A 22,655-nucleotide genomic window follows, 5' to 3' on the forward strand; every position below is an offset into this window, starting at 1 on the left:
GTCTGTGGCCATTAGAAGTGCAAGCCAATCAAAATGCCCAAAAGTGAAAACTCTGGTAGAAAAGGTTCTAGTTTCACAGGTCACCCTAATTGGTCAACTGCCTCTGCCAACCGCCCTCCCAGTGCAAGTCTTCTTGCAGGTCCCTAGGCCCGGCTTCTTGCTTACTGACTGAGTCCAATTCACACGTTTTGGTCATGGCCATTCCTAGCTCCTCCTCTATAATTATTCAAATTATAACTGAATAGTGTCACACTCACTACCTCCTATCTCTCCTGGAATCCAATTCACATTTAGGCCTCTGATATGAATGGAAACTAGTAATTAAGAATGTCCAGTATTGCTTTATAATAAGCGCCATTTCCTTCTTAGCACACGCCATAGAGACTCTAGAACACCTCTCTCTGGCCTGGGAGGGGCAGAATCCTACTAAACAAACAGTGTACAACACAGGGCCCAGAAAGTTCACCCTCTGGGGTGGCACCTGATCATCTGGTAGGGTTCTCTGCACAGCAATAGATAAACGCTTCTGGGTACCAGGACACGGGACAGATAGGAACCATCTTGATTTACTTTCAATTAGAACGATTTTTCCTGGAGGAGGAAATGGCAACCCAGTCCAGTACTCTTGCCTGGGAAATCCCACGGACACAGGAACCTGGCGGGCTACAGCCCACGGGGTTGCAGAGTTGGACACGACTGAGCACACACACAAAATGATTTTGCTTTTGCTGGTGTATTTGTTTGGAAACTTTCTCCATGAACAAAACAGTCTATCAAAATCACTGAAAGTAAAGTGCTCTTTTCTGGTGATTAATCAAATACTCTTAACAGCCTCTTTTTCCTTGGGGGAATGAATAATATCTGCAATATAACGAACCTGCTTGTTTTCTTTTTCCAGAGCTTCTACAAAGCATCGTGTAAACACCTGAATGCAGGATAGTACTTCTGCGGCTCCATCGGTTTCCAGGAGTGCGGACCTAAACAACGCAAGACCAGATCACAAAACATTCAGTGATTAATCTGGAAAATATGTGAACCAAAATATGTAAAAGGGAAACATGGAAACATTCTTTTTGTGCCATAAGCTTCAGCAGCAATGTCAGCTCATCAGATTTCAGGTCTTGCGTGAAAGCAGGAGAAATCTGTCACTCTCTTTTCTAAAGACTTCCTTTAAAATTGCAATGTGCAGAGCTCCCTTTCTTGGTTTTTAAATTATTAAGCCCTTCATCTCTCTTCCACATGGGCCTGGGATGCTCTTTACAAATATTTGCACACTCTATGCCCACAAATGGAACATCCATAGAACTTTTGCTTTTGAAAGTGGGGAAAGGGGTGCCCCAGGGTTATAGTGGCTCAGTTAAATCCATCCAGCAAAGGGGTGGAAGAATCTGTATGTTCCTGGTTCGGTTTCTATGCATTTTCTCTTTTTTTTTCCCATGCATTTTCATACAACTAATTTTTCTTTATGTTTGTTTAAACAACACACACACACACACAAAAATAAACTGAAACTTTGCTAGCTTTAAACAAAAAACAGCATTCTGACATTTCTACACTCATTTAGCTTAAAGCTTATATGTTTCAAGATTAACTTAAGTGCTGGATTACTTGCTATTGTAAAAATTCCTTTTCCCAATGTCTGCTGTTTGTTGTGGGGCCTCTATTTGCTGAGTTTGAGGGGGACCTGATAAAGAGGGTAGATACCGTGGCCGTGGCTGCACCAGCACCCAGGAAAGAGGCTGGCCACCCACCTGTCCACGGGGGGTAAGCTCCCCGCGAGGGGTCTGGCCCCTCACTAACTGTCAGTCATAACCCAACCTGGGGTCCAGTGGGCTCATCTTTCATCGTTGTAAATCCACTGCATTTACCAAGAAGTTCTCGTATTTGCAGAATAAAAATTAGCGTGCTGTTAGATAACATGCATAGTTGATTCTGCCTTTCAGAAGTGCTCTGTTAAGAATGGCATTATTTATTTATTATTTTTGGTGTTCCTTAGCTTTAAAAAGATTGGTCAGCCCTCATGTGGTGAAGGGAGAACACTACTATCCTTTATTTTTAATTGAGAAAAATTCTACATGAATAATTCGTGATGCAAAATCTAATTCAATTCTGATTTTCAACCATTATTATTAGATTTTTAAAAGGTTAAAAAAAAAAGATAGTTATCTTAATTCTCAGGCATTGGCTTTTAAATACACATTGACATTTGCATTTTACCAAAAAGCTCAGCAGGATGGGATGGAATTAGAATCTAATTTCCCCATGGTACAGCCAGAGACTACTACAGAATTTTTTATTCATATTTGGAAGCTGAACATATTTAGACCAATTATGAGCAGACACAGCACAATATTTACCTGAATATTTCATCAACAACTCTGAATATGGCAGGGTGGCAGGCAGCAGCTTCAGGCTGTAAAGGAAAAGACCATGAGAAAGTAAAATATCGGAAGCATTTCATCGATAATGACTCGCTCTTATCAGGGAAATGAGTTGTCTACAACTGCTGGTGTCTAGAAAATGGATCTATTCCTTTGAGTTAGGAAGAAAAACAACCAGTTCACGGCAAAAGCCCTCCATAAAATACAAACGGAAGTTCTCTTGGGGTAAGGGGATTATGGAGAGCCTTTCTTCTTCTTCTTTATTCAACTTATACTCTGTAAATTCCACATTTCAACAATAAGCCCACATGATACACAAAAAAGAGTCAATAAGTATCACGGGAAATTAGAAAATACCATCTACCAGCAGGCCATGATGAAGACACATAGCCCACCTGTGCTGCTGTGCCAAGTCGCTTAGTCGTGTCCGACTCTTTGCGAACCCTTGGATTGTAGCCCACCAGGCTCCTCTGTCCATGGGGATTCTCCAGGCAAGAATACTGGAGTGGGTTGCCATGCCCTCCTCCAGGAGATCTTGCCAACCCAGGGATCAAACCCAGGTCTCTTGAATAGCAGATGGATTGTTTACCATCTGAGTCACAAGGGAAGCCCTGAGTTGCTAGCTTTAGGTAACGTTCCCTATGTGTCTGATCTTCTCACATGACTTAAAAGTGCCTCAAGGTCAAAGTTATCCTGTTATCTTTTCATTCCTGCTGATTAGGAAATGAGTACATAGTAATTTCAAATTATTATTAAGAAAAGCAGTGACCACCACCATGCCAGACTAAATAATGCTACATCTTAGAGCACTATGAATTTAGCAGCTTATTTAGGATGAAGAAAAAAATAAAGATACTATCATATTGAATAAGGAAAGCCATCCAATTTAATCCACGAATATTTTTATGACAGTTTTGATGATTTAAATCTGCAGAAGCCAACTTACTGTGGCCTGGGTGGGGCTTCAGAGGGCCTAACCCAGATTCCATATCTTTTTGTTTGCTTTTTTCTTTTTTTATTTGGCCGCATGGCTTGTAGAATCTTAGTTCACCAACCGGGGATTGAACCTGGGCCCTTGGCGGTGGAAGAGCAGAGCCCTAACCACTAGACCACTGGCAAATTTCCATGATCCTATATCATCCTGGCTGGAGCTCATACCATGAGATTAAGCTAGAGGAAGATGCCATGTGTGTTCTAAAACAGATATAATACAGTAGCATCCACAGGTTAGTAAATTAGGCTTTATGTGGAATTTCTTTGAGTCACATTGAGCTTTGGGGAACAGTTTTTCATACCCCTTCAACAAGAAAAACAGAAAAAAGGATATATCTTCTCTTAACTTTTCTAGGCCAGGCTAAAGAATCGTGCCTATCTCCAGCAGCTTCCACACTTCTGTGCCGGCATTTCTCGATGTACAATAACATTGAACGTGTGCCATCTAGTGTTCACATCCCACCATTACAGCTGTCACAGAAGGCTCCAGGAAAGAGCATTACCACTTGTTAAAATGATGGGATAACTCCTTTTATTTGAAGAGATTTATGATTTGTACGATGCAAATCTCTGCTTTCTAGGTAGACTAATCTATACTCCCTAATCTTTCATTGATGTCTATTTTTATCTAAAAGAAATCAACTAAAATTTTTCATAGATTAAATTCATTACATACTCAAGAGAATAATTTGGCTGATTGATGGTTCAACAGAAGAGACGCAGAGTATTTTTTGACTTTGATCTCAGACAAGTCAGTTATCTCCCTGCTTCTCAGCCTCACTGTAAATACTAACAGTTATTAAAAGGTCACTGGATATATGCCCAGAAAATATCACAGAAGTTTCACTATATGTATTCATAATGGAAATTATCAAACAAGAAGAGAAAAGCAAACTGCCTATCTTGAACAAATGTGACTCATCAAATATGCCAGAACAGTTTTTCCAAGTTTTATATATAGACAATATGGCTCTTGAATAAGAGTGTTTAAGAACCAAACAACACCGTCATGTGACACATAGAGGCTAAAAACACACTGACAGAAAATAAGACTAAAATTGAAAATGGTAAAATAGAACCATTCCCTTTGTTCTAAATGGTCTAACTACTCCAGAACCACTGCATAAATCTGATGCTAGTAGAAAATCAATCTATACTAATGACAGAGAAAAGGCTGATCAATGCATAGAACAAGGCTACCTTGAAAAGCAAGCGGGAAAGCAGGAAAGTTCTAACTCTGTTGAAAAGAGGACCAGAGCTTGGACTTGCTCTTCTTTCCTGCAGTGTTATCTAGTGAAACAGCTCAGTCACGTGTTTAAATATACAGACTGTGTGGAATCTGCCTGGTCTCTCCATGCCGATCAACTCTCCTCTTAGATTTCCTTCTGTCCAAACAGCTCAGACCGTGGTTGCCCTTAACCTGCTTCTACAACCTGTTTTAGCTTTCAAAACAGGTAAGATGCCAGGAGAGAGGGGAACCCTACTGAAACAGCAATGGCAGAGATTTTAAAAACCAGTCTCCCTTGCCACTCCAGAATTGTGAACAGCTCTTTCTCATCTGCAGTCTTTACTGATGGTTTTAAAAATGAGACTCTTCACACTTTCCGAGCACATAATTTCAGGGTCAGTGAGTCCCCTCATGAAGCCCGGAGTGCTCACAGGCCAGGCATGTGTCCCAAGGACACCAAATCACAAAAGCAAACTTAAGCCGCTTTTCTTATCAAGGGAATCCTCCAAATAGAATTAAAGTCTTAATTTATGCTTCTTTGGAAGTCATAAATTACCACCCCTCCGCCCCAAATCTTTACACATCCCTGTGAGGGAAGAGGCAAACATTTAACCCCTCTGTGTCCTGTTTTATTTGTAAAATGGGTCCCCAAAGTAACACAACAGGTCACTCTGCAACTCAAACTTCTGGGCCTAACTCTGAACCACACAAACCAAGCAATTATCTTTCCTACTAGAATGAGGACAGAAAAGAAAACCTTTCTTGGGTTCCATCTGTTTGTCTGATTTTCCCCATGCTACCAAAATCTGTTCCTTCTCAAGTTCTTCTCTTCTCCATCTGGTCTAACGATTTCCATGTACAGATTATTTCAAGTCTAGGGAAACTTCATTAGCAGGAGGCCGTCACTGACAGCGGTTGCGCTCTTCTTCCCTTCTCTCACACTGCCCCCAGTTCTCTCACTGAATGTCAGAGGATGAACAGGAGAAGAGGAAAAGCTCTGGACACTGGTTTCCTTTCCTTACGGGCCAGGTTGCGCTGGGGGGCACATTCCCTTCCCTCTTCTACAGCTACCCAGGACTGCACTGCTTGTTTCTTCTCTGGCCAGACGGACAGCCCATGCTCAGCCCTCAGAAGAAAAACAAAAAAACAAGGGAAGACTAAGCAACACAGGGAAGCGTGCAGCAGCTGCCTTTTCTAGGCTGCTTTGGAGGCAGAGGTGAGGGAGAGGCCGGCTTGTCACACTGTGCCATGGACTGCACAAATAACATCCACGCTCACTCTGTCCTTGCCGTCTACGCATGCGTGCTAAGTCACTTCGGTTGTGACCCAACTCTTTGTGATCCTATGGACCGCAGCCCCAGGCTCCTCTCTGTTCACGGGATTCTGCAGGCAAGAACACTGGAGTGAGTTGCCATGCCCTCCTCCAGGGGATCTTCCTGATCCAGGGATTGAACCCATGTCACCTGCGGCTCCTGCATTGCAGGTGATTTCTTCACTGCTGAGCTAAGCCCTCCTTGGTGCCTAACCTGTTATTTTCATCCCAGTTCATCAACGATTATTACTAGCTGCCTGAGAATTCTCAGGAAGAAATCTTTCCTATTTTCCTATCATTTTCTGAATCTGTGTGAGATGGAAAGAGTATGGGGAGACGGGAGCGAGAGAATACAAGCCAGAAAGGGAAGTTAAACTATGATTTGAGGTAATTCACTGAGAAAAGTTAATCCCTCTTGTAAAAAACAAAAAGGCAGTGAAGACATGGAAACAAAATTCTCAAGCCTTCTTCATTTATCACCTTTTACACATATTTTTCCTAAAAAATAGAGAAGTTTCAGGTGAGAGATAAACAGAAGTTCAGTAAGTCTGGGGGAGATTCTCTTTCATGGTCCATTTTTATGGCCAGCAACACATCCCACTGTGTATCTGACTCATCCAAACCCTTGGCAGGCAGGAGCCCTTGTGTTAATCTATGTGTGTAAATTAAAAGGTGACTTTCATAAAAACATAACACTCCTCTTTAAAAAAAAAATTCTTTGTAAGTTTCATTTCAATAGACTCTTTTGAGTTAAAAACACAATTTGGTCTAAAAAAATTACCTATATAAAAAAATCTTCATATCTGTCATATAAAATAAGGCACCTTTATAAACATGAATTTTTTTATTATGCCATTTTCTTCTTTTCTACTTTCAAAATACCAAACTTAAGACTGTAAATATCCCTTTTGCATTTTAAGATCTATTTTGTTTCAAAACATTGTGTTTCTTTCATCAAATTTGAGCTTGGAAAAACTATTCTTTCTTTTTAATCTTTACCAGATGTTGTTTATACTACCAGCAATTTTTTTCAGTACTCTATAATGAAATTATTGTTTAATTAGTGATAAATCTGTCATTTCTGGGCTTAAGAAAAAAAGAAGAAAAAAACTTAACAAGTACCAAATGTACTTTTGTGTTTTAAATTTACCCGCGCTGTCTGAGAATGTTAAGACACAGGGATGCGAGCAAAGCCCCCCAAACCTCAAGCTCTCCCTCTCGCCTGGCCCAGCGGCCTCTCTCCCCTTGGCTTGTGTAGCCGGGGTGGGAAGGGGCTCCTCAGCCCCCTGCTGCTTCCTGGCTCAGCCTCTGAGTGGCAGTGACCTTCTAGGGCAACTACTGCCCCGTTTTGTTTTTTTGTTTGTTTCTCTCTCTCCATCTCTGACTGGCTGCCAAGGACTGCATCCCAACAGTGAAAACACAACTCGCCAGCTAGTCTCTTCTTCACAGCGCTGGGTGATCTGGTGCCCCCCTGAGGTCGATGCCGGGAAGTGCAATTATTGTCTGAGATGTTTCTTTTTACCTTTTAGCCACAAGCATAAACCACCTCCACATTTCTCTCTTCGATCACTGCTAAATTATCTACTTTAGCTTTTGCTAAATTACATGCATCACATTAAAGAACTCAAAAGAAAAAAAAAGAAATGTTTAAAAGACTGCTAATGAGAAAGCAGGAAAAGAAAAAACCCTAGAACATTAGTAAGAAGTTATTCAAGCAGAGAAAACTGACATCACCCAGGATGTAGAGTTAATTCTTCGGTATAATCTTTTATTAAAGGGGAACTCTGTTTGGAGTTCAGCGTAAAATGAGTCTCTTTTTCTTTGTGAAGTGGCTATGATTACTATCTGGAGAATGGAAACAAGAATGCATCTTATCTCATATGAGGGAGGTCAAGGAGGACACTGAGTTATCTGCAGGTTTGTTATTCTTAAGTTCTTATTAGATCAAGAACTACCTTTTAACCCTATCTTTATTGAGGTACACTTGACAAGATAAAGAACTAATTTTGGTGGAGTTATGAAGAGAAACGTCAGGAATGTTTCCTGATTTAAAATGTGAATAAACAAAACCAATCCCCCTTCCTTCCCCTCCCCCTGCACTCTTTCGTGGGCAAATCTCTGGACCCAGCTAGAGGGGCAGGCGGCATGCGAGGCCAGCCAACGAAGGATCGAACAGGAGGGCATGGGAACCAGGGTATATCCCAGCCCGGGCATGCAGCAGGGCAGCCAAGCACAGTGCCACCCAGCCAGCACTTTTCATTCAAATGCAGAATATAAACAATAGCTTTCTGGGCTCCGCAAACAGAATTGTAACTGGAAAACATAACATCCTTCTGATTCAGGGCCAGCCTTGGGAAACCAAAGAGTGCCAAGAAAGCTGCATAATTAGCAAGTGGCTTTCACTGCTTTTGGTGACACGAGTTTTTAAGGTCAGGTCTGAAGCTATGGATTATGGTCTTCCATTGCCTGTTCTGTCAAGGGAAACACAGGACCATCTGCTTTTGCAAAGTGTCAGTCTGCTCAGTAGATGACAAACTGAGGCTAAGACCTCGATTTATTTAGGAGCATCAAATGTGGCAGGTGGCCACAGACTTGGGGGAGGTCCAGCCTAAGAGAGTCAAACAGCGAGCCTCAAAAGGAAACAGGTTTTGAAAACGTACTTTTATTTTAGAAGTCAAAAAACATACACACGCACTTAGAATTCAGGTGACTATTAGGGCAACACCTTATTATTCACAGTCTTAAAGGAAAATACCCAGCCTCGAGGCCCTGAGAGGCCACAGAACATTTGGAGAGATCATTTCACTTTGTACAACCTGTACAACACGTTTATCTTTTGTTTTTGCAACATCTTGGTAACTATAGAACTTTGGGGCTAATTCTGGATAGTCCCGAGAGATGGAAACATAATTAACAGTGCTCCATATAAAATACAAGTTACTAGACCATCACACTTTAATTACTCTCAGAATCCAACTCTAATGTAACAGGCATCAAGTTACTTCTGGAGGAAAGCACGGCAGTCCTGTCCTATCCAAGTCTGCCAAATCTTTCTGATACTTCCGCGGGGTCCCGACACGGCCCAAGATACCGTGCTCTGATAAGTGGAGCAGCTGATGCAATCAGGAAGCACGTTCTTCCGGTTACCTTTCCAATCACTCGGTCACGTCACAGGCTTCTTCCAGCCGGCTTGGTTGTGTGGCACTGCGGGCCCAGGATCCTGAGGACACCAGCCCACGCCAATCAAGGACTTGCAGCTCTGAATTATAATTACCCCCTTGAACCGTAAGGCAACAGAGGGGTTACATCCTGCCAATGCCACAATAAATTAAACACAATAACACCCTCTGAAATACCCCTTTAACCATAATGGAAGCTCTGAATCTCTACACACATGATCCTGATAAATGCTTTTGTAAATCAACTGACTTCAAAACTGTTTGGGGGGAAATGATTTTAAACCGTAAACTGGAGACTGAAGGTTATACAGTGCAATGTTTAACCGGAATGCCTGCTTTCTCTCTCATCCTGGGTTTACTGACAGGCTCAGGCCTGAGGGTCACAGGTAAAAAGGGCACAAAGAAGATTTAGAGAAGAATCACAAGGTTGCAGAATCAAATCAATTTAGGGTGATGAAACTGGAATTTTTCCATGGAGAGAAGACTTAAAGAAAATTTAATAAGGACCTTGAAAGCAAGGAAATAGCTCAGTTACTATATTTTGCCACTGAAAAAGGACCAGAGAAAATGAAATTATAGTATGTATCTTTCAGTCAGAAATAGATTTACCTGACAATAAAGGTAATGTTTTGAATGGGCTGCCAGGACTTCTAAAAGCCTTCATTTATTTTGAATATTATAGTTATTTTTACATAAGGTACATTCTTATTTCTCACCTTAATATGCAACTTTTTTTTTTAATGCCAACTGTTTTGAAAGATGAGTTCAAGCAAAATTTCCCTAAAAGTAACTTTCTCTTTGGGCTCTTTCAATCTTTGTATCTATTTTCTTTTCTTTTTTCTATCAAACATTGTAAACGTCTAAATTAGTAGGGTTCAATTTGGGCCAGCTAACTTACAGATGAACCCAGCATGGCTGGTGGCCACTGTGACCCTATCCATGGTCCCCTTGGAGGCCCCAAGATGGGAAGGCAAAAAGGAGCCTGGGAGACAGGGAGAAGGCAAGCAGGGCCGTGGTCACACTCGTGACCTGGAAGGGACTGATCAGGACCCGAAAAGAGAGCTGGGATATAGGAAGAAGGCAGCAGATTCAATTATGATTCTCTCACACAGCCTCCAAATTGAAAGAGAGCGAAGCGTCAAGTTCTAACTGGATTAACCAGACAGAAGGTGTCCCGGAGGAGGCTGGGTAGACTCAGCCAACCTCAGTGCGCTGTGTGCAGACAGACACCCTGCCCCAGCACAAGGCTCAGCTCAGGGGGCGGCGGACACTCTCCAGCCCAGGTTCCCAGCCACCAGCTTAAGATCTGACTGTTCACCATCTCTCTGTTACTGGCTTTCTCCATCTGTACAAGAGGAAACACATCTCGGCACCGTATCTCCCCTCGGTGACAAAATAAAGCCTGCTGGAGCTGGCGAGGTTCCCGTAAGATGGCGGCCCGGAAGCACGATGCCTCCGCGAGGTTCCCTAAGATGGCGGCCGGAAGCATGACGCCTCCCGGGGAGCTTTAATTGTTTACTCAGAGTGCACTGGTCTTTACTCCGACTCTAAAAAAATGCACATAAATTCCAGAGCTGCCTCCCACAGAGGCAAAACACCGGACTGATCAGGTTCTGAGGACTGCCGGCTAGCCTGGGCCCCTGCCACTGGATTAGGCGATGGCGCCCATCTGGTCCGCTGAGCACCGCACCGCCCAAGCCTGAGAAGTTCTGACTAGAGGGGAGACTGGGCAGGCCCTGCATAGAGGAGGGTTCGAGGATGGCAGCCTGACACCAAAATGAGGCACAGAATTCTTAGTAGTTACTTTGTTGTTTTAACCATTTTTCTGGGGGTGTCATTTTGTGTCTTTTAAGTATTTGAGTTTTCCTCCAGTGAAGGATTAGAAGTTTATTTTTTGAATGATTTTCTTTGTTAATCGATTCCTCCTATTGTTCATAGGGGCTTCCATGGCGGCTCAGCTGGTAAAGAATCTACCTGCAATGCGGGAGATCTGGGTTCAATCCCTGGGTTTGGAAAATCCCCTGGATGAGGGCACTGCAGCCCACTCCAGCATTCTTGCTTGGAGAATGAACAGCATATTGTTCATGGGGTACGTGCTGTGTGTGCTCAGTCCTGTCAGAGTCTTTTGCGACCCGGTGGACTGTAGCCTGCCAGTCTCCTCTATCCATGGAATTCTCCAGGCAAGAACTGGAGTGAGTTGCCATTCCCTTCTCCAGGGGATCTTCCCAACTCAGGGACTGAACCCAGGTCTCCTGCATTGCAGGCCAATATGCTTTACCATATGGGTCATCAAGGAAGCTGGAAATGAGGAATTTGTTGGCCAAATGTCAGTTCTTGTGAATGTGCAATATAAGGTGCAGTGATAAACTGTTTTTTTTTCCCTGGCTGTGCCACTCAGCTTATATTACCTTAGTTCCCCATCCAGGGGCTGAATCCAGGTCTGAGGCAGTGAAAGTACTGAGTCCTAACCACTGCACTGCTAGGGAATTCCCTTGCCCTATTTTTAACACAAGGAGATAAGCCCCAGACATTATGTATTTCAAAAATAAAATGTAGATAGATGGTGATTTTAAAAGGTGCCAACTGCTCATTTGTTTACATTTTCCCCTTCTGCGGATTAAAAGATAGAATATGCAGCACCTTCTTTAAGGATTTTTCTCCTCATCAGAACCCGGCACATACCAGCAATGAATCTTTCATAAAGCATTCAATCCTTCTCAGAGAATATCTCTCACTGGAGATGAGCTTTTCAAAAAGGTTCAGCGTTGTATTTTCAAGACTGGGAAGGTGCCGAAGCCAGAGGCAGAGTATAGCTGACTTGGGGAGAGAAATCTTCTTCCTTTCAGTAAGAAATAAACAAAACTTTAAATGTAGATGAGTCTCTGAAGAAAAGATTAAGATTTCAAAATGCAACAACAAATCCAAATCTGACTTCTTTTTTTTTTTTTCATCATGGTCACAATAGCAGTTAATGTTTATAATATCAAATGAATATATTTACCAAGTAACTTATTTTGACCCAAGGGGGGGGGGAAATGTTTTCAAAAAGGACAAACAAATATATAGTGATGACATAAAGAGAATGATTAAAAAAAAATGTTGATGGTAAAGGGCCTTGAGATATTCAGGCAAACATAGTTCCTAATTTAAGAAATAGCTATGTCTGAAATTTCATCACAGTGGTTTAACATGTGAAATCAAACTTGGGTTTGAGTCCTAGAGCCACCACCTACTCACTGTATGATCTTGGGAAAGTTACTTAACCTCTAAACCTCAGTTTACTCACCTGTAAAATGGGCCTACCTCCCTCCTAGTGTTGTCAGAAGGATCAAGTGCAATAATAACACATGTACAGTGATGAGCACAGTTCTTGGAACATAGTCAATATTTAACCACTGTATAAATCTCTTGAAATTTTTCTTTAGTAATAATATCATAAAAGGTGATTATGGCCTGGCTGATCCATAGTTGATCGTCAGCATGATACTCTACTGACTTACCACCGAATGTAGTTACATTTCTATAGGAAAATGTATTTGGAGGTTCCTCCTACGTCAGGTCGGTGAATCAGGGGCTCTGCTTCTCCTGGAAGGGAGCACGAGGGGGCATCCGTCTACCCTGAGCCACAGTTGGGGGTAGGGGTGGGGCTCCTCCCTGTCAACACTGGGCCTATTTGGGCCTGGTGAGACTTGTTCTTCTTCTCTTGGCCCTGCTTTTCCAAGGCCTCCTGCCCTTTCACCTGACACACCTTCCAGGTTCCACTAAAGATGTTACTGCTTTTAAGAAGACAAACAAAAGTGGGGCACAAATGTTTCCCGTTACCCAACAACCCCTTCAGGGTCTTCCCTTCACCGTCATGTCTGGGCCCTTTCTCTGCAGGAGCTGGCATGAAGCCCAGGAATCAGGGTATAGGGGCGAGAAGTGAATAGGCAAAGACAGGGTCGGAATTGCTAGTAGCTTCATTTTCTCTTCTCCCTCGGCATAACTCTTGTAGACCTTGTCCGAGATCAACTCTGAGGCAAGACCAGAAGAAGCTCCGGAGTTTCAGGGTTTGTCCACTGGAGCAGGCTGTAGGGCAGGAGAAAGGGAGGGAGGCTTGGCCCTCATCTGACCTTCTTTCTGACTCCCCCTCACCCTGACACATGCACACACACCAAACTGTGATCAAGACAGTGAAGGAAAAGGACAGGCCGAGGAAGGCCAGAGCATCAGGAGGGGCCCAGGTGAGACCAGGTGATCAGGGGCAGCCTCTCCAGTTGAGTTTAGCTGGACATCAGCCTGGTGGGAGGGATTCCCTGCTGGCTCAGCAGTAAAGAATCTGCCTGCGAGGCAGGAGCTGCAGGAGACATGGGTTCGATCCCTGGGTTGGGAAGATCCCCTGGGGGAGGGCATGGCAACCCACTCTGGTATTCTTGCCTGGAGAATCCCCGGGACAGAGGAGCCTGGTGGGCTACCGTCCACTGGCTCTCACAGAGTCGGACACAGCTGAAGAGAGCGTGCAGCACGCGCAGCGTGGTGGGACAGGCACCCTGAAGGGCGGCGGGAGCAGCCCTCCGACAGGGGGCGCTGCAGCCGTGTCAGATGAAGAGAGTGAAGGTGAGGCGGCCGGTGATGAGGCGGTGCAGGACCAAGGGCAAGGCCAGCATCTGGTGTTTTATTCTGGCCCAGAAGGTTCTAAACAGAGGCGTGCCAGGACCCAATTTACATTTCAAAGATCACTCCGACCGCTGCCTGGACACCTGAGTGCTGAGTGGGTACAAAATTCCAGGGGGAGCTTGGACCTGGGTGACATGTGGGAAGGAGTGAGATGTATTTTAGCAATAATATCAAGAGACACTGGTGCTGAATTTGATGAAAGGGGGTGAACATGAGGTGGGAATCAAAACTGTCCCAAGTTTCTTGAGCTACAAGATGGACAGACGTACCATTTACTCAATGGAAAGAATGGAAGAAAAGATTGGTGAAGGGTTTACTAAGAGCTCAGTTTGGGGTGTGTGAGTTTAGAAAGTCTGAGGCACATTCCAACAGAGGTATGAAACAGGTCCTTGAATATCCAAGTTGGAAGTGTTCTGGGGGGAGGTCTGGGCTGAAGATCCATATTCGGGAGCTGTCAGTTGGTATGGAGCAGCGTGAGAATGGTGGAGAATTCCAAAGGACAGAGGTCTGAGCTGGATGAAAAGAGGGCCCGGGTCTGTGCCTCAGGAGTTTCAGCAGGTTGAGGGTTGGATGGGGTGATGGAAGCTGGCAGCAGAGTCAGTGAAGAGAGGAGTGGAAGTCCTCTTTTGAGAGGTACAACCTATTCAGCACTGCAGACTGGTCTTCAGAGGGACGACGATGCTGGGAGTGACTGACAATAGGAAGCCACATAGGGGTGGTGGCCTGTGTGCCCCTGAGAGGTGGTGTTTTAGGCTGAATACTGACGGGCCAGATGCAGAGTGGGAGAGGTTGAAGGGCCAGCATGTGTGAATGTGCTGTGTGCTCAGTTGGGTCTGACTCTCTGCAACTTCATGGACTGCAGTCTGCCAGGCTCCTCTGTCCATGGGGTTTTCCAGGCAAGAATACTGGAGAGGGTTGCCATTTCCACCTTCAAGGGATCTTCTCAACTCAGGGATCGAACCTGCATCTCCTGTGTCTCCTGTATTGCAGGTGGAGTCTTTACCCACTGAGTCACCTGTAAGACCAGTAGCTGCCATTTATTAAGGGCTCACCTGGAGAAGGGAATGGCCACCCACTCCAGTATTCTTGCCTGGAGAATTTCATGGACAGAGAAGCTTGGCAGGCTACAGTCCACGGGGTCACAGAGAGTTGGACATGACGGAGCCACTAACACTGTTTTGTCACCTGGAACAATGCTAAGCATTTTACTTGTGTTTTCATTCCTATAACAATCCTAGAAAACAGTTACTATTAATACCCTTATTTTTTGAGGCTGCAGAGGAACCAAGGTCTCACAGCCCTGACTGAACCCAGGAGGTCTGATGCTGGAGCTGGTCCTCTGCCTCAGGTTTTACCTAAGTCTCTCTACTCTGCAGGCAGGAGAGTGGAGGGTGTTGCTTCAGTTTGGAGCCTGACACAGGGGTGAGAGCAGACAGTTTTCCTGGGTGAGCTAGATGCCTAGAGCCTGTTTTCACTCCCTTCAGTGTCTAAGGAAGTTTTTCCAAAGTCCAGGCTATCAGCCAATTTTAGCCACATAATAGACTCCTGGGAAGGGATTTCTGTTCAGCTTTCTTGAGGAAGAAGAACATCCCTTGGGAACAGAGGGAGGGTGTGGATTGCCTCTGTCTTAGAACCAGAAAGCCCCTGGGAGGCGGGAGGTTCTGAGGTGCAGAAGGAAGAATTCCTCCTCCCTTCCCAAGTAACAGGGACCTCCCTGGACCTGCTCTAATCATACCTTGTTTTTTTTAAAGGATCTACTGAAATAAATATGTACATCAATAGAAAAGTGTCTCACTTCAGTGAGAGTTCATCAGAGACAGCCCCACTGCTAAGCCCTCCAAGCAGCAACAGGCACAAATGTGATTTCTATTAATATCATGAGGTTGCAATGGCCGGGCGGTGCCCAGGGCAGAGAGGCAGGAAATGTTGAGAATGATGAACAGTAGATGGATATGAACAAATGTAAAAGGCAGCTGAGTGGTAGTTCCAGTGAATATCTGAACTGAAAAATGCTGCTTAGTTACAAATTTACATAAGAGTTGCGTAAGTTGTATACCAAGTCACCAAGTACAAAATTTTTGTTCTATTCTCAGATACAGTTTGAAAAATGTATATGTTAACAAATTTTCTTATTACTCTTGATTCAGAGCACACTCTAAAAACTGCTGTAAGTGATTAAATTTATGGATCCATGTTCAGTATTTGAATCATCTATTTTTCATTTTTTAATTTTTACAATGTTGTTTGGCTTCTGCTGCACAACAACACGTATTAGCCACAACTACCACTTATCCCCTCCTGCTTGAGCTCCCCTCCCCCACTGCCCAATTCCCATCCCACCCATCTAGGTCATCACAGAGCGTCAGACTGGGCTCCCTGTGTTAAACAGCAACTTCTCACCAACTATCCATTTGACACATGAGAGTGTATGTATGATGATGCTGCTTTCTCCATTCGTCCCATTTTCTCTCACCCCCACTTGGTCCACAAGTCCATTCTCTACACTTGTGCCTCTATTCCTTCCCTGCAAATAGGTTCATCAGCACCATTTTTCTAGATTCCATATCTATGCATTAATATATGACATTTGTTTTTCTCTTTCTGACTTACTTCACTTGGTATAATAGACTCTAGGTTCATCCACCTCACTAGAACTGACTCAGATTTGTTCTTTTTTATGGCTGAGTAATATTCTATTAACCACGATGGTGTGATCACTCACCTAGAGCCAGACATCCTGGAATGTGAAGTCAAGTGGTCCTTAGGAAACACCCCTATGAACAAAGCTAGTGGAGGTAATGGAATTCCAGTTGAGCTATTTTAAATTCTAAAAGATAATGCTGTTAGGGTGCTGCATGCAATATGCCAACAAATTTGGAAAACTCAGCAGTGGCCACAGGACTGGAAAAGGTCAATTTTCATTCCAATCCCAAAGAAAGGCAATGCCAAAGAATGCTCAAACTACCACATAATTGCACTCATCTCATCTCATGCTGGCAAAGTAATGCTCTAAATTCTCCAAGCCAGGTTTCAACAATATGTGAACCGTGAACTTCCAGATGTATAAGCTGGATTTAGAAAAAGCAGAGGAACCAGAGATCAAATTGCCAACATTCGTTGGATCATAGAAAAAGCAAGAGAGTTCCAGAAAAACATCTACTTCTGCTTTATTGACTATGCCAAAGCCTTTGACTGTGTGGATTACAAAAAACTGTGGAAAATTCTTCAACAGATGGGAATATCAGACCACCTGATCTGCCTCCTGAGAAATCTGTATGCAGGTCAAGAAGCAACAGTTAGAACTAGACACAGAACAACAGACTGGTTCCAAATAGGGAAAGGAGTACATCAAGGTTATATACTGTCACCCTGCTTATTTAACTTATATTCAGAGAACATAATGTGAAAATGTTGGGCTGGATGAAGCACAAGCTGGAATCAAGAATGATGGGAGAAATATCAATAACCTCAGATACACAGATGATACCACCCTTATGGCAGAAAGTGAAGAAGAACTAAAGAGCCTCTTGATGAAAGTGAAAGAGGAGAGTGAAAAAGTTTGCTTAATACTCAACATTCAGAAAACTAAGATCATGGCATCGGGTCCCATCACTTCATGGCAAATAGATGGGGAAACAATGGAAACAGTAAGAGATTTTATTTTGGGGGGCTCCAAAATCACTGCAGATGGTGACCTCAGCCATGAAATTAAAAGACGCTTGCTCCTTGGAAGAAAGTTATGACCAACCTAGTTCAGTTCAGTTGCTCAGTCATGACCAACTCTTTGCAACCTCATGGACTGCAGCACACCAGGCTTCCCTGTCTATCACCAATTCCTGGAGCTTATTCAGACTCATGTCTGTCAAGTCGGTGATGCCATCCAACCATCTCATCCTCTGTTGTCCCCTTCTCCTCCCGCCTTTAATCTTTCCCAGCATCAGGGTCTTTTCCAATGAGTCAGCTCTTCGCATAAGGTGGCCAAAGTATTGGAGTTTCAGCTTCAGCATCAGTCCTTCCAATAAATATTCAGGACTGATTTCCTTTAGGATGGACTGGTTGGATCTCCTTGCAATCCAAGGACTCTTAAGAGTCTTGTCCAACACCACAGTTTGAAAGCATCAATTCTCCAGCTCTCAGCTTTCTTTATAGTCCAACTCTCACATCCACATATGACTACTAGAAAAACCGTATATTTGACTAGATGGACCTTTGTTGGCAAAGTAACGTCTTTGCTTTTTATGTTGTCTAGGTTGGTCATCGGAGAAGGAAATGGCAACCCACTCCAGTATTCTTGCCTACAGAATTCTGTAGACAGAGGAGTCTGGTGGGCTGCCATCAATGGGGTCGCACAGAGTTGGACATGACTGAAGTGACTTAGCATGCATGCATGCATTAGAGAAGGAAATGGCAACCCACTCCAGAATTCTTGCCTGGAGAATCCCAGGAACAGAGGAGCCTGGTGGGCTGCTGTCTATGGGGTTGCACAGAGTTGGACATGACTGAAGCGACTTAGCAGCAGCATGCTGGTCATAACTTTTCTTCCAAAGAGCAAGCATCTTTTAATTTCATGGCTGCAGTCACCAGCTGCAGTGATTTTGAAGCCCCCCAAAATAAACCTAGACAGCATATTAAAAAGCAGAGACATTACTTTGCCAACAAAGTTCTGTCTAGTCAATGCTATGGCTTTCCAGTAGTCATGTAAAGATGTGAGAGTTCTACTATAAGAAAAGCTGAGTGCTGAAGAATTGATGCTTTTGAACTGTGGTATTGAAGAAGACTCTTGAGACTGCAAGGAGATCAAACCAGTCAATCTGAAAGGAAATCAGGCCTGAATATTCATTGGAAGGATTGATGCTGAAGATGAAACTCTAATATTTTGGCCACCAGGTTCGAAGAGCTGACTCATTTGAAAAGATCCTCATGCTGGGGAAGATTGAAGGCAGGAGGAGAAGGGGACGACAGAGGATGAGATGGTTGGATGGCGTCACTGACTCAACGGACATGAGTTTGAGCAAGCTTCGGGAGTTGGTGATGGACAGGGAAGCCTGGCGTGCTGCAGTCCATGGGGTCACAAAGAGTCCGACATGACTGAGCAACTCAACTGAATTGAACTGACTATTCCAGTGTATTTATGTACCACATCTTCTTTTTTTTTTTTTTTTTTTTAAATTTATTTTTTTATTTTTCAGTGGGTTTTGTCATACATTGATATGAATCAGCCATAGAGCTACACGAATTCCCCATCCCGGTCTCCCATCCCACCTCCCTCTCCACCCGATTCCTCTGGATCCCCCCAGCCCAACAGGCCCGAGCACTTGACTCATGCCTCCCACCTGGGCTGGTGGTCTGTTTCACCACAGATAATATACATACTGTTCTTTCGAAACATCCCACCCTCCCCTTCTCCCACAGAGTTCAAAAGTCTGTTCTGTACTTCTGCGTCTCTTCTTCTGCCCTGCATATAGGGCCATCGTTACCATCTTTCTAAATTCCGCATATATGTGTTAGTATACTGTAATGTTCTTTATCTTTCTGGCTCACCTCACTCTGTATAATGGGCTCCAGTTTCATCCATCTCATTAGAACTGATTCAAATGAATTCTTTTTAACGGCTGAGTAATATTCCATGGTGTAAATGTACCACAGCTTCCTTATCCATTCATCTGCTGATGGGCATCTAGGTTGCTTCCATGTCCTGGCTATTATAAACAGTGCTGCGATGAACACTGGGGTGCACGTGTCTCTTTCAGATCTGGATTCCTCAGTGTGTATGCCCAGAAGTGGTATTGCTGGGTCATATGGCAGTTCTATGTCCAGTTTTTTAAGGAATCTCCACACTGTTCTCCATAGTGGCTGTACTAGTTTGCATTCCCACCAACAGTGTAAGAGGGTTCCCTTTTCTCCACACCCTCTCCAGCATTTATTGCTTGTAGACTTTTGGATAGCAGCCATCCTGACTGGCGTGTAATGGTACCTCATTGTGGTTTTGATTTGCATTTCTCTGATAATGAGTGATGTACCACATCTTCTTTATTAATTCATCCGTCAATGGACATCTAGGTTGCTTCCGTGTCCTAACTGTTATAAATAGTGCTGCAATGAACACTGGAGTACATGATCACCTATTAACAAAAAAAAAAATCTATTTTTCTCTAAAACATCAAAGATTTAACTCTTAATAATTCATCTTGGATGAAGAAATCACCAAAGTGATATGATCTTAAAATACTGCCTAACAGAATTTGGTTGGACCAACACATTGGTATTACATACAATATTCTAAATTTGTACTAAGTTGGTTCTTAAATTGAAAGTTATATTATATATAAATTATACCTCAGTGAAACCAGGAAAAAAGGCGGCAAATTATAAAAGAAGAAATTCAAATGCCAAAAAAATATGTAGATTCTCAACCTTATTAATAGTAAAGAAAGGTAAACTAACATATCAAGGAGGTATCAGTTTTTGTGTTCACCTCAGTTAATGTTTAGATGAATGACAACATCCAGTGTAAAAGTGGGTATACGTGACTGGTATTCTTAGATGTAGGACAGGGAATAGGTTCATCCTTTTGGTTAAGTCATGTGATACTTCCTAATAAACTGTAAAATACACATATCCCTGGCTGTCATAACCATACTTTTATGAATCTTCCTGGCAGAAACAAAAGCACTAGCTATATGGTATTTACATAGCAATATTATAAACAGAAAATTAGAAACCATTTGAATGCATCCACTGGAAAATAGGGCTTCCCAGGTGGCGCAGTGGTAAAGAATCCACCTGCCAGTGCAGCAGACGCAAGAGACGCAGGTTGCTCCGCAGGTCAGGAAGAGCCCGTGGAGCAGGAAATGGCAACTTATTCCAGTGTTCTTGCCTGGAAAATTCCATGAGTAGAGAAGCCTGGCCGGTCCATGGGGTCACAAAGAGTTGGACATGACTGAGCGACTGAACATACACACACACACACACACACACTGGCAAACAGCTAGACAGATTAAGATCCAATCATATCAGGATCTATGTTTCCATTTTGTAATGAGTTAGATCTATACCCTTTGAGGGATACACAAGATATGTTGGTTAAAAAACCTGGCTCCAGGGTCATGTGTATGATGTGATGCTGTTTTTTCTTTTTCATTTTTTAAAAGGAAGCTAATATGAAGAGAAGAGAAAATTGTTTCATGTAGATTTCTAATGTTTATAAGAGTATAAGGTAAGCTTACCAGAAGGACTGGAGGGCGGTAAGGAGGAGGGTAATTGACATTTTCTGTGTATACTTCTACATTGTTTGACCTGACCTGATAAAACGTATGTATTTCTGTGGAAATTTTAAAGAGCCAATAAAGGTAAAAAAAGAAAAAAATAGTTTTAGGGAGATAGAAAAATTTCATTCTACTCACCATGTATTAGTTACAGAAACTCTAAGGCTGTCCTTTTCCTACTTTCTATACTTGTTTTAGCTATCTAACTTGGATACTGATCAAATGACAAATTCAAGAAAATCAGGTTATGATTAAAAACTTGGCTCTCCAAAATTCCTACCTAATAATCACAAAAAGTTTTCGGCATTATAGCTATGGTTTAGGAAAATGATAGGGACTTACATGGAACACATTATAATTTTCCCCTCAACATACCAAGGAGTAGGCTCCCACTCTGCACTTTCATGTAGAATATCTGACTCTAAATAACAATTTCTGGCACTGAGCAGGAGAGGCCTGGACAAGAACACTCTGCCCTGTCCAACACCTCACGAAATGTATTAAGACTCTTCTGACAACTGCCTCCTGGACATTTAAAACCTGAACTTTGTTTCCCCAAATATTCAATTTAGTGAGTGAGTTGTGTGTCCCATCCTCTCCAAAAAGGAGGAAGTAGGTAAAGAAACTGGTCTAGCCGCTTATTAAATAATTTTGGCTCCAAATGTTTTTTAATTAATTAATTTATTTATTAATTAATTTATTTATTTTTGGTTGCCCTGGGTCTTCATTGCTGTGCATGGGCTTTCCTCTAGTTGCAGCGAGTGGGGCTACTCTTCATCGTGGTGCACAGGCTTCTCACTGCGGTGGCTTCTCTTGTTGCAGAGCAGAGGCCCTAGAGTGGGCAGGCTCCAGCAGTTGTGGCGGGCAGGCTTAGTTGCCCCGTGGCATGTGGAATCTTCCCTGACCAGGGATCGAGCCCATGTCTCCTGCATTGGAGGCAAATTCTTATCTACCAGGGAAGTCCTAAATGCTTTTGTACAGCTTCAATACAAAAACCAGAATGTGGAACGCAATTCTTTGCAAGAAAGGCCCTTGAGAGGTGAAGAACGTTCTAATGCTGTCTGAGAGGCAGAGGAGGGGAGGGAGCCTCCCCACTTGAGACAAATGCAGGCAGTGCTCCCCCATTCCAAACCAGAAAGAGATCAAGGGCTGCGTGGGCTGCCGGAGGAGCCCACAAGGATCAGGACAAGCTTTTCTGGAGAACTACTTAATCCCAAGGAACTGGAAAGAATATTCTCTATTACATTTCAAAGATTCATTTCCATGACAACCTGATCGGAGAAGTACATCAAATTTGAAGAAGCTGTGCCATCATTATCACTTAAATGTGCAGAGAAGTCACTTCTCAAAGGGAAGGGCAGCAGCACCAATCAAAGGAAATGTCCAAATCCAAACACACTGGCATGTCTATTACAAATCAGTATCAGCAGGTTTTTACTTGAAAAGTAAACTTTTTCAACGAATAATTTTGTGATCGTATCTTAGTAAGGTAAAAAATTTAAAGAAGAGGATATGAGGAAAGATAGACATGGGAGTATTAGTTACTATTACTGCTCTGCTAACTTTTTGTCCTTGGTATTACACTAGCTTTTCTTTGTTTAGACATTCACCTATATTGACAATATTTAAAGCCTGATTTTT

At 43.1% G+C, this 22,655-nt stretch overlaps 1 protein-coding gene across 5 annotated transcripts in view; it reads right to left on the reverse strand.

The window, feature by feature from the left end:
- Window positions 1-22,655, reverse strand: part of FANCC (FA complementation group C) — a 308,295-nt gene that overhangs the window by 28,098 nt on the left and 257,542 nt on the right. For all 5 annotated transcript variants that reach the window (XM_065947302.1, XM_065947299.1, XM_065947300.1 and 2 more), the window contains 3 exons: window positions 11,776-11,932; window positions 2,358-2,413; window positions 878-977 (listed from right to left, as the gene is read on the reverse strand). In XM_065947302.1, coding sequence (XP_065803374.1) covers window positions 878-977; window positions 2,358-2,413; window positions 11,776-11,932 — 313 coding nt within the window. The remainder of the gene's footprint in view (window positions 1-877; window positions 978-2,357; window positions 2,414-11,775; window positions 11,933-22,655) is intronic.

The sequence above is a fragment of the Muntiacus reevesi genome, chromosome 10 (assembly GCF_963930625.1).
Source record: "Muntiacus reevesi chromosome 10, mMunRee1.1, whole genome shotgun sequence".
In the NCBI taxonomy this organism is placed as follows: domain Eukaryota; kingdom Metazoa; phylum Chordata; class Mammalia; order Artiodactyla; family Cervidae; genus Muntiacus; species Muntiacus reevesi.